At 56.1% G+C, this 12,375-nt stretch overlaps 1 protein-coding gene across 1 annotated transcript; it reads right to left on the minus strand.

The window, feature by feature from the left end:
* Positions 1-998: 998 nt before the first annotated feature.
* MRGPRG (MAS related GPR family member G) lies at positions 999-3,752 on the minus strand. The gene is made up of 2 exons (XM_081062314.1): positions 3,700-3,752; positions 999-2,697 (listed from the first exon to the last, which is right to left on the minus strand). The coding sequence occupies exon 2, from the start codon at positions 2,665-2,667 to the stop codon at positions 1,807-1,809; it is 861 nt and encodes a 286-aa protein (XP_080918440.1). The 5' UTR covers positions 2,668-2,697; positions 3,700-3,752; the 3' UTR covers positions 999-1,806.
* Between the last annotated feature and the right edge of the window lie 8,623 nt (positions 3,753-12,375).

Here is a 12,375-nt window from a genome sequence, read left to right on the forward strand (position 1 = left end):
GAAAATCTGGCTCTGAGCTGTCAGGTGACTTGCTAGAGGTCACCCAGCTAGAGAGGTGCCAGCAGAATGGGAGCCCAGCACTGTGACAGCCCTGTCCCCTCTAGTTGGCCATGAGCTTCTCCAGGACCACGGACTCAGGCTGGGGTCTCCACACCCCAGCAGTGGGTTCTGAGGCCAGAGACCCCCCAAACTCCCCATCTGTCTAGACAGGTTTGTTTCTCATGCGCCCCAGACACTGTCAGCTGCCTCGTGGCCCATCTGTCCCGCCAGCACACAGATGGACTGTCCCATAGGGGGCCCTGCAGCTATTTCCTGGGGCTGGGAGGATGGACCTGCGCCCAGAGTATCCTGCATCTGAAAGTGCACGCCTCCCATTTCCAGACCTTTCAGGAAGGAGGTATGAAGGTTACAAGAGAGGAAGCCCCTCCTGCCCCACTCCCCGAAGCCAAGCACTCCCACCTACTGGGGCGTGGGTCTCTCTCCCATGCCTGCCCCCGAACCGGCAGGAAGGCTGTTAGACTCACAGAGCCCTTTCCTCCCTCTGTTGAATTTACCCAGCCCGAAGGGCACAGCCTGGGGAGACCCAGCAGGGCACTTGGTGTGGCCAGAACCACGTCCGTCCTGGGGAGGGACAGAAAACCTGCAAAGGGGGGTGTCTTCAGGTTGAGGGGGGTGACAGGTAAGTTTTTCATTTTTCCACTTCTTAGTGTTCTCCAAAGTTCCCATAATGAGCAACACATTACTTTTCTTGTGGAAAAAAAATTACAACTCTGTAAAACAATTCTCCTATAGTTATAAAATGCTGTGTTGTAACAGGTTTCACACAGCATGATAGAATGTCTTCATTTGGGTAAAAATGCACATTTCTGCAGGTCTCTGTTAAAACAATAAACGCGATTGAAGGGTTTGACACCTAGAATGTCTCTCTCTGGGTCCAACTGGTTTCGGTGATGTATCTTTCTAATATTTTCTGTGGGGCTTGAATGCTTTGACAATGACCATGAATATATCATTTTAATCATCAGAAAACACATACAATCATTTATACTTTGAAAGCTAAAAAGCGTGGCTTCAGTTACACCTCTGTCTCGCTCTCTGTGTCTCTTTGTCTCTTTCTCCAGGACAAATACTGGCTGGGCCGGGTCTGCAAGGGTGGGGGCAAAATGTTCTGGGGAAGAAGGGAAGTTGGGGGTGGGGGTTGGGGACAAGAGCCCCCTCCAGGCAGCACGATGTCCAGGGCCGTTGGTCTGGCTAGTGGGGCTGGAAGGGGCAGGGGAGGGCTGAGCCTGGCACCACCCTTCTGCAGTAAACCGACGTTTGGAAGCAACGTTTGGTTGGTGAAGCAGCAGTGCCACCTGATGGCTGGTGAGGAGACTGCTGGGACGTCCCGGGGAGACCACCTGAGGGTTCCCAGAACTGCCTGAGGCAGGGCAGGGTCCACTGCTCTTTAGTGGAAGAAGGACATTATGGCCTTAGTGTCAGCGTTTTATGGCAGCGTGCCAAGACAGTCCCCACGTAGGCTTCTCTTCCATGCTCTGCCCTCAGCTTTCCCTCGAATGAGCTGATGGCAGGGTGGGGACGAGGTGGGAGCTGGGGAAGTGGGCTCTGGCTGCAGCGTGTCTGTCCTTGCCTCTGTCCTGGTGAGCCTTCTTCATGCTCCCCTTGTCCTTCCTGGACTCCCCATGGGGGATCAGGACCTCCGCTCTCACTCTTCTCAGTCCTTGGGAACCAGGGCTAGTGAGCTGGGGGTGGGGTGGGGCACACAAGGTCCTGGAAGGGCCAGGCGAGGGGTGGGGCCTGAGCACCCTATATGGCGCTCATGGGCAGGGACAGCCCCCCAACCCCCTGCTGGGCCCCGTCCCCCAGGGCCCTCTGGAAAACCACTCTCATAGGCTCACGTTTCCCTGGCTGACATCCGGAGGTGAAATAGATGAGTGTCTTGGAGCTGGCTTGGACACAGGCCAGGAGGGTGGCCAGTGGGGCGAATATGGGCAGCAGGAAGTTGAGGAGGGGCCGCAGGCTCCAGTAGAGGACATAGGGCAGGCTGCAGACGATGAGCAGGAGAACTGAGCCCAGGACGATGCTATAGAACTTGGGGCGTGGGCGCCGGGAGCAGCATGCCACCCAGATTAAGAGGACCAGCCCGGCCACACAGGCCACGCAGACCAGGGCCAGCAGCCACGTGATACTGACCGCGTGGTACCGCAGGCAGGCCAGCGGGCGCGTCCTGGCCCGCAGCTGGCCACAGGCGTGGGCGGGCAGCAGCACGGCCGGCAGGCTCAGGGCCCAGATCAGGCCGCAGACAATGCCCGACGTGTGTCTGGGGCGGCAGCTCTGGTAGCAGGTGGGGAAGACCTCGGACAGGCAGAGCTCCAGGCTGAAGGCTGCCAGCAGCCAGAGCCCTGCGGCAAACCCAATAAACGTGATCACGAAGTAGAGGGTGTTCTGGGAGCCCAGGGCGGCCTGGACGATGGAAAAGGCCACGTGGCAGCAGAGGAAGAGGAAGTCGGCGGCGGCCAGGTGCAGTACGTAGACGGAGAATGGGCCCTTCTTGATTTGGAAGCCAAGGAACCAGAGGATGAGCCCGTTGCCCACCAGTCCCCCGAGACTGACAGCCAGCGTGAGGTAGAAAACCACGCTGGTCAAGGTCGTCCAGAGACCAAACATCCTAACTGGCTAGATAACCGGCGAGGGACCCTGGAAGGAAGGAAGGAAGGGACAGAAATTGCTGCTGCTGTCATTTGTCCACCTTTCAAGGGGAGGCCTAGTGTCCTGTTCTAGCCCAGGCGGTGGCCTCATTCTGGGATATTCTGCGGGGAAGTCAGAGCTGGTCACAGGGAACTTGGGCTGGGGCAGCAGAGGGTCTGAGAGCAGCCCCCGCCTCTCCTGTGCCCACCACCCCCTCCCCAGCGTTCACACTGGTCCTTGTTCTCAGCCGGGAAGATGCGCTGAAGGGTCATCAGGACCCTGCTGCTGAGAGGGGGTGTGTGTGGGGGGGACAGAAATGGGCTGGGGCAGGGAAGGGAGGGAGGCGGAGAGAGGGGGGGGAGAGAGAGAGAGGGAGCCCACCTAATACACATCTAATTCCACCTTTGCTGGGCCCCCCAGCACTCGTGCCCCTCCCTACTTCCCTGGGTTCCTCCTCCTGGAAGGCCCACCTGCTCTGAGCCCCCTGCTTCATAGGCACCCCAAGTGTCCTCACCAGCTCCTTTCTGGGTGGTTGGCCTTCTCCCCAGTGGAGTGGGGGCTCTCACCTTTGCCCCCTCAGACCTCTGGGCCCTGCAAGCCGTGTTGGTCTCGGGTGTCATGGGTGGCTGCGCTGACCCTCCCCTCTCTGGGCCTGTTTCCCCAGTGTATACCAAGGCAGCTGGCCCCTGCTGGGAGTTACTGGTTGGGGGAGGCCTGTCCTGGGCAGGGGAGGGGCGGGGCTGTGCTCCAGGAGGGAGGGTGGGTAGTGACAGGGAGTGGGATGCCCAGAGGGGCTGTTGCAAGAGCTCTCAGAAGGGGTGCACCTGTCCCCCCACTCAAAGGAGGACCCCGAGCGCTGGCTTTAAGTACTGCCTCTCAGTCTGCTTTCCACCCCCACGCCCCACTCCCCAACCCCATGGAAGCCAGACGGTCCTCAGGGGGTGTCTGAGGCAGAGCCAGGGGGAGCAGGGCCGCTCCTCACCTTGGGGGAGCAGCTCTGAGCCTTCTCACCTGCTGGTCGGTGCCTCTCTGAGATGTGCTGGGCAGCTGCACAAACGGGGTGCAAGCCTGGTCTCCTCCTGGGCTCTAAATCCTCTCGTGTGTCCCCTGGGGCCAGGCTGGCCTGTGGGCCAGTTCCCTGGAAGTGGGAGGAGGGTGCTCCCTTTTCCCAGGAATGAGCTCAGACCCAGATCTCCTCAGTGTGGGCTGACCCCTTCCCTCCCCTCCTTCCTCAGCTCCTCCCCACTGGAGTGTAGCCTCAAGCACATGAGTGCCCCCCATGGGGTGCATGGATGGGAGGGAACAGCAGAAGGGACCCCCATGTCCAGCAGGAGCTGGGCCACACCTTCCAGAGGGGGCGTTCCACTGCGGGGGCACTTTCTCCCGGGTCCTTTGGGGTGTTGAGGTGCATGTGTGGCCTCTGACTGTCCTTGACAGAGTGACCTGACCTCTCTGTGCCTCAGTTTCCCCCTCCTCGGCCTGACCATTCATGGATAGCTCAGTGCCTGGCTTGTGGCTGGATCTCCTGATGAGTTCCTGGTGGGGGCTGCTGTGCATGGTCTGTGGACCTTGAGACCCCTTTCCTAAAGGTCCCTCCCCCCTTACCGTCCACCTGCCAACTTGCCTCATACCCTGGGGTCCCGGCCGTCCATGAATTCTTTGGGCTTAAAATATTTTCCAAATTTTGTTCCGCAGAGCCATGGGCCCTAAAATGTTCCATGAGGAATGTCCCTTTCAGGGGGCTCTGTTCTGTAGTTCCTGGAGACCCCCAGAGCTCGTCAGCGTGACAAAGGAGAGGTCACACCCTAGCAATGATGGTTTCCCTTTTGTGTCTCACATGGATTTGGCTTCGAGGTCATTTCTTTAACACAACTGACCCCCTGCTGAGGTTGGAGGGATGTGGCCACAAGCCAAATGGACGCCTGGAGCCGGGGCACCTTCTCCCAGAGCCTCGGAAGGAGCGTCAGACTCTGTCCTCCCAAACGGGGTGAGGATTTATATCCGTTGTCCTAAGCCGCCCCGGGACACGGGTACAATGGCGTTATATGCGGACGCTGTTCTAAGTGTCCTGCATGGAGCATGCCATTTACTCTGAGCTGCTGGGGAAACCAAGGCACAGGAAATGTAAACAGCTGTGTGAGGCCGTGCAGACCTTGGTGATGGGGGGTGGAGCCAGGCCGGCTGGGCCTCAGCTGTGCTCACGCCCCGGACACCTGGATTGGAACCCCGACCTTGAGCTGTCACCCGCAACGCCCCGCCTGAGCTCGTCTCACAGCTTGGTGGTCTGAGCTGCCTGTGATCCTGGGTGACCAGTGTCCCAACTCGTCACAGGGTGGCTCCACTCTAGGACGTGGCTGCTATGCCATCACTTTGACCTACGGAATGGACCATTTCACCCACTTCGACCTGAGCCCAGCTCTGTGGCCTGGGGCAGGCCAGCATGCCTCTGTCCCTCCGTTTCCCAGTCTGTAGGGGTGGGCAGTGGTTTTGTCACATCTTGGGTGTGTCACGGGGACACAGGGACACACATTGGGAGGAACTGAGTAAAAGGGAATGGGGGTGGGCAGACAGGGGAGGTCCTGTCACGAACCCCTTCTGTTCACATAGTTCCCCCGCCACCGTCCCATCTGAGCCTCAGATTGAAATCCATCCGACTCTGAGATCCAGGGAGGGGACGGGGTTGCCGGTGCCCCGGGGGCAGCGGGGGTGGGGACTAGAGGAGAATGGCCCTGCTCCGGCAGTGGGGTGTCCCAGTGCCACACCCCAGCTGCTGGCCTGTCCACAGGGGCGCACTGGTGAGGGCTGTCTTACTGTCCGAGTTATTAGTATCAGGGCTGGCAAGACAACACATCAGGGTACCAGTCCTCCAGAGGAGGGAACCGCAGAGGGAGTTCCTGCCTGGGCCGGGAGGCAGAGGGAGGGGTGTGTGGGCAGGAGCCTTTATTGTGGCTTCTGTGGAAGGAACAGGTGATGAGGTGGGGTGAGCAGGCGTTGGGTTGGTGAGTTTGAATAATTTCAGGGGGCTCTGGGGGTAGTGGCTGTCCCTGGGTGTCTGGGACCTGCCCGGGGTGACGAGGGCAGGAGATATTAATAGCGGCCCTGAGTGGAGAGCCAGTCAGGTAGGTGGAGGAGGACGTGGGCTCTGCCTCAGGTGGTTTGTGCTCTGGGTGGTAGTTCACCATCTCTAGGAACCATCTCTGGCTGACCCTGGAAGGGACCGTCTCACAGGTCACCAAGGCCCCAGATGTCAGAGCCTCAGGATACAAAAAATAAAAGGGTGAATGCAGGCAGGTGCTGTGAGCTGTGGGGGGCGAGTGCACCGGGCCTGAGGCAGTGCTCTTCCTGCCTCCCCCGCCCTCCTGGTTCCCAGGTTGGGGTCCTATAGGCCCCTCCCCAGGGGCTGTGTGCCTCCCCCTGCCACCAGCAGGGCAGAGGACCCTGGGTTGAGAGCACATAGGCCAGGAAAGCAGACCCCATGGGCCAGCACGGGATCTGCCTCCAGTGTGCTCTGGGGTCTCTGTCCCCAAGGCCTCAGTTTCTCACTTGTGATGTTTACATGATGTCACACATTACGTGTTTGATCCCATGACCAATGAATCGTAAAGACTTGGCATATGCTGGCTTTTCTTACTTTTATTAGGGTCCCAACAGCTGTGAGAAGAGTTTTAAAGAATTAGGGTAGTTTTTGTATAAAAATATCCCTTCAAGAAAATAACCAAGCTTAGCCCACTGTCATGAGCACGTGTGGCGGGTGGTGGAGAAGCAGGATGGCTGAGTGGACCCCCAGACTCCCCATCGGGACAGGCTCCTCCTAGCGACCCCCATCCCAGATGCTGTTGGGGCGGGGGCGTGTTTTCCAGAGATGGAAGACGCCAGGGTTCTGGGAGAACTGGGTGATTTCATGAAAAGAGGTAAGACTCAAGTAGATGTCATGTTTTAGGTTGAATGTTTTTGCTGTTCTTTTCCAATTTCTGAGAGAATTAAATAGCTGAGGAGTGAGCTTGGCCTAATACAGTGAAAACAAATGATAATTTAGAACTTACATCTAGACTTGGCGGGGACAGGTGGGCGTTTTCCTTGGCCCCTGGCTGACATGGCGGGCTGCCTCGGGTGGTGGAGATGGGCCCCACACCCTTCCTGGGAATGCTGGCTGCCCAGGCAGGGACAGGCCTATTCCTGGGAATGCTGTCCTGGCCAGCACAGCCCCACGGAGGTCAGGAGTCCTGACGGTGGGGCTTGGGTGGGCATTGGCTCTGGCCCTGCGGCCCGGCTATCTTGACTTGGGAGCTGGGCTGAGGTCTGGCTTTGCCTGAGGTCAGAGGGGGTGCAGACACGAGAGGTCAGAGGGGGTGCAGACACGAGAGGTCAGAGGGGGTGCAGACACGAGAGGTCAGAGGGGGTGCAGACACGAGAGGTCAGAGGGGGTGCAGGTGGGCAGGAACGGGGGAGTCAAGGCTGCCCTCGCCTGGTGGAGCCTGGATGCTCAGCTGCCTGCTGGGCGTGGGGCTCTAGCTTGAGGACAGCCAGGCCCGGTCCTAGCGTCCCTGGAGTCAAAGACCAGTGTCAGTCTCTGCACAGGACTCCGTGCTCAGTGGCCCAGGGCAGAGGACCTAGAGCATCAGACTATGCCAGTGAGGGTGGTAGCTTGTGCAGAATGAGGGGCGATGCAGGTAAGTGAGGGTGGCTGGGGCTTGGTGGGGGGGGCGGGAGCAGGGCCCACCCCTCTCCAGAGGTGTGTGAAGCTCAGAAGGGTTAGATAAGATGGTGCAGAAAAAGAGTGGCCAAGCCAGTGAGCCAATGCTCACTGAACTGAGACTGGCTCAGGCCTCGGGGGCAGGAGCACAGCGGTTTTTCTCCAAGGACTTGCAGAGTGGGATGGAAATGGTGATGTAAGTGAAGAGACAGGACTGGCCCAGGGTCCCTTTGAGCAGCCGGCCCTGCAGTCATGGGAGGAGGCGTCCGCTGCTCCAGCCCTAGGCTCATCACGGACTGTGGGAGCAGGTCTGTAAGGTGGTCCCAAGGTCCTTGCCTCTTGGCATTCATGCTCCTGTGGACAAAGCGGGCTCGCATCATCCATAGGATATCGGGAAATGACAGTGTGTCACTTGAGTCCAGGGCACAAAAAGCGCTGCTCTCCTTGCTCTCTTTTGGATGACCCGCTCTGGGGCAAGCCAGTGGCCACGTCGTGAGCATGCTCAAACGTCCCTGTGGCGAGGCCCACGTGGGGAGAACTGAGGCCTCCCACCAACAGCTAATGTCAACTGGCCAGTCATGTGCTCAGCCATCTTGGGAGCAGGCCCTTCAGTTAACAGAAGTCTCAGATACAGCCTGATTGACCCCGAGAGAGACTGTGAGCTAGGACCACCAGCTAAGCTGCTCCCGAATTCGGAACCGTCAGAAACTGTAGGAGATAGCCAATATGTATTGCCGCTCTGGGCCACTGAGTTGGGATCATTTGTTACACAGCAGGAGCTGACGTATGCATCTCCCAGGGGTTGTCTCCACCAGCAGAGATGGGAACCCCCTGCTGTGGCAGGTGGGGAGAAAGGGCCTGGGGATATGGGTCCTCTGTAATGTCCTCCTTCTCTGTGGACAGCCTGGGTCATTGATTCCTTCCAGGACATTTGGGAAAGAGTTATGGATCATCTGATGCTCTGGGTCAGAGTTGGACTCTCCAGCCTCCAGGAGACGTGAGTCAGTGACTTGGGAACTGCCCGCTGCCTATCTTCTGCAGGGTCACCTCTTGGAAGAAGGCGGTGATGGTGGAGGGTGTGCTGGCCCACCCGGGTTCAGCGCCTTCCCTCCCAGTGGTTGTAGGAAAGACCTTGTTTGTTGGTTGAATTACTCAAGGCTTCTCTCCATCACTCCGTTTAGCTGATACAAGCAAAGTGCTTTTCAGGCCAGCGAGGCCTATTTTACAGAGGCAGACAGATGACTTGGTGCCCTGCCCACCCCAGGCCCTGCAGACCTGGCTGTGCCGAACATCTCTATAGCTCATGAGAGAATGCAGGGTCCAGAAGGCCCCTCATGACTTCCGCGGCTGGGGTGATTCTGATCTACTGAGCTGCACTTTTTTCAATTACTTTAAAATGTTTCTCATCTCATCACGTGCCCCACAGTGTGGTCGGTTACAGGTGGTGCCGGGCTCAGCTGCTCTCCACACTGCAAACACGGACCTCTTTTCATAATCTGGGACATGTAGAGCCATCGAAACCGTCCGAACGGTTCCGTCACTTGGCAAATGCTGCACAGGTCACTGGACCAAGAGTTCTCTCAAGTATGTGTCTGTGACAGGCGCCACTTAACTTTAAAAATTAGCAAAGCATACATCCCACCATGTCTGTCTTCTTTCCCGGGGACGTTTGGTTGCATTTCCAGCTCACATCTTTCCACACCGATCAGACTTATAGGTCGTAGTATGAGGTCTGACAATTAAGTTCGCAAACTTGTTGCAACAATATCAGATATCAGAGGGATTCTTCATTATGAATTTGTACCCACTGGACAAACAGTTAACCAAGTTTACTATCTGGAAGTGCTGAAAAGGCTGCGTGAAAAAGTTAGACGACCTGAACTTTTCACCAACAATTCATGGCTCTTGCATCACGACAATGCACCAGCTCACACAGCACTGTCTGTGAGGGAGTTTTTAGCCAGTAAACAAGTAACTGTATTGGAACACCCTCCCTACTCACCTGATCTGGCCCCCAATGACTTCTTTCTTTACCCGAAGATAAAGGAAATATTGAAAGGAAGACATTTTGATGACATTCAGGACATCAACGGTAATACGACAACAGCTCTGATGGCCATTCCAGAAAAAGAGTTCCAAAACTGCTTTCAAGGGTGGACTAGGTGCTGGCGTTGGTGCACAGCTTCCCAGGGGGAGTCCTTCGAAGGTGACCGTAGTGATATTCAGCAATGAGGTGTGTAGCACTTTTTCTAGGATGAGTTTGTGATCTTAATTGCCCAAACGTATATGGTACTAAGACAATCACTGTGTCTCTAGCGGCACCGTGTCCACCCTCGCTGATTCCCATTCACAACCTGTCCCGAGGGTGACACCTGACAATCAGACGCCATGATGGTCAGGAGTTTTGTGGGCTCACTGGCATGGGCTTCTGTGGTTACTCTGTTCCATGGCCTATTCATAGTCACCATCCCTAAGTTACACATGACAATAAGTGGTCCCTTCCCAGGGAGCCTGGGGGACGCAGTGGGTCCTGGTCTGTGGATGCTTTGTTCCCACCCAGGGAAAGCCTGGGTTTCTTGAAACAGTGATCTAGGAGAGTCTTCCTGACTGCTGCTCTCATTCCCGCTCCTTCACGATTCTTCTTCTGCCTGAGCCTTCATGCTTCTCTCACGTTGCTCTCACTGTGATTTTGGATATTACTTCATTTGGAAAGAAACAGGAGGCTTGTCACTTCCCCTTTTGTGGTCACTGAATCGTGAGATGTAGGAGCTTGGCCTGATTAGATCCCAATTTACAGCCAAAGAAGACTTTTTCTTCTGAAAGTCTGATTCATTGGTTCCATTTTCTCGGAAGATGGAGGGATGTAGACAATAGGCCATGGCCATTTCCCCCTCTTTTCTACTCTCTATCCATCACAGGGAATTGAAGGCAGTTGTGAACTTGATTCTACAAAGCGACGCGGCCATCTCATGGGGCTCCATGCGGGTTTTGCTTTTTATTCTGGGTAGAAAAAGCACCTCTCAGTGACCGTTGAGTCAAGACGGACCCCAGGTGGAGGCGAGGTGGGTTTAAAACACACTATAGGTTTTTGACACCCCAGCTGTCCAGAGGTGGGATATATACACCTCCTCCCTTTGAATCTAGGAGGTCTTGACAAACAAAAGATGGCAGATGTGATGCTTTGGGGCCTTCAGGGCTAGGCCAAAAAGGCCATGTAGCTTCCTCCTCGGTTCCTGTGACACTGGCTCTTAGAGCCCTGAGCCAACACGTAAGAAGTCCCACTACCCTGGACTTCCGTGCCTTGTGGAGGCCTGAGCCACCTGGAAAGGCCACGTGCGCGGACACTGGTTGACTGTCTCAGCTGAGCCAAGCCTTTCTGGCATCCCAGCCCAAGCACCAGAGAGGTGAGTGAAGACGCTTCCAGGTGACCCCAGCCCCAGCTGGGGGCTGCTTCATTCACTCGTGGCTAGAGCTCCCTCACAGCATGGTGGGTTCAGTGTTAAAGCTCTAGAGACCCTCGAGTCCATCTCTCTTGTGTTCTGTTTTCCTAAATAACAGAATTTATGAGCGTGAAAGCGTTCAGTTGTTTTGAGGTGTTTGTTACACCGCGGCAGGAAATGGAGCTGGAGGGTTGGACTTAACTCTTGTCCGTGGCCCTTCCAGTGGGGCAGTTGGACTTACAGAGGGAGCATATTTCTGGATGTATTCTAGGCATTGGTGGCGGTGTTATTCACATTCTTGTCTGTATTGGGCCGCCCACCAGTCTTCACTGGGTACTTGACCTTAGCCTGCAGCTCTAGGGTCCCTGGGCTTTCACTCGTTATAAGGCTGTGTGTATTGCAAGTGTGCTGCAGCAGGGATGGATAAAAGACCAATGGAACAGGGTAGTTGAGGGGCAGACTCCTCCCATAAAGACATGACAGAGAGTTTTCCGTATTTGAAGAGCAGCCTGGGGTGCTCCTGGGGCTTAGTAGAGACTGAGAGATTGACCCCAGGACATCAAGTGACCAAGCGCTTGGAGCTGCCGATCCTGAGCTGGGGATGGTCACACCGCCATCCCCGAGTCACAGTGTCGGCGAGTATGGAAACACTCCACCCTCAGTGGATGTGGAACACTCGGGACTAGGGCCTGAGCGGGTCCAGTGGGTCCAGTAACTTTTATGAACAGGTGGCTCGGACTGTCATGTCACCAAAGCCTCTGCTTTAGCGCAGTCTTATGGGCTTGAAGGGGTTCCCCAGACCTGCTGATGGAGGAGGAAAAGATTGGGTCTTGTTCACGCATAGGTTGGTACGCTGGTCCAAGCACAAAGGGACTGCCACACCACAGTCTTACTGCGGGGTACCCCTAATGGACAGTGGGGAGCACAAGTCCTCACAGTGGGCAGAGCTGCAAGCATCTCACTCTCTTTATGTGGAGAGACAGTGATCTGAAATACGATGTACATGGACGCTTGAGTGGAGACAAACAGTGGGGCTGTTTGCAGGGTCTTGGAGGGAGCAAGACTGGAAGGCAGTAAAGGGGCAGCTGCAGCAACCGGGGCCCAATAAGGGCTCAGAGTCCTCAAGGATGAAAGTCTGGGTCACCTTCCCAAGCAAGGAACCTACTAGATGGAGTGCTGGCAGAGGGTGCGAGAAATCTAGAGTGAGTGGTAGGTGAGTGGCCATGAGGGTTGTGCACTAACCCTTGTGAACTGTCTTTTGTGGAGATTCCAGCTGGCTACTACAGTGAAGGCTTGGAAGTATTTAATATAGGGCACAAGGGGATTTAATGTAGGGTACAAGTGGGTCTGAGCGGTGCAAGGGGCGGACTGTATCAGATGCCTCTGACGTCTTCACATCTTGGCTTCAGAGTTGATTCCAGGTGCAAACAGGTTTCGACTTGTTTCATGCCCACAGTACCTATATGAGAGTTCACGTCTTTAGTTTCCTGCCCCCTGGCTTCTCTGACACCATAAAGAGGAAAGCCAGAGGGAGCCAGCTTAGCACACGTGGGC

The sequence above is a fragment of the Rhinolophus hipposideros genome (assembly GCF_964194185.1).
Source record: "Rhinolophus hipposideros genome assembly, chromosome: 10".
Taxonomy (NCBI): Eukaryota; Metazoa; Chordata; class Mammalia; order Chiroptera; family Rhinolophidae; genus Rhinolophus; species Rhinolophus hipposideros.

Bases quoted from the DNA above. Each gene is read 5' to 3' on its own strand.
- MRGPRG (XM_081062314.1), bottom strand. From the start codon at position 2,667: ATGTTTGGTCTCTGGACGACCTTGACCAGCGTGGTTTTCTACCTCACG.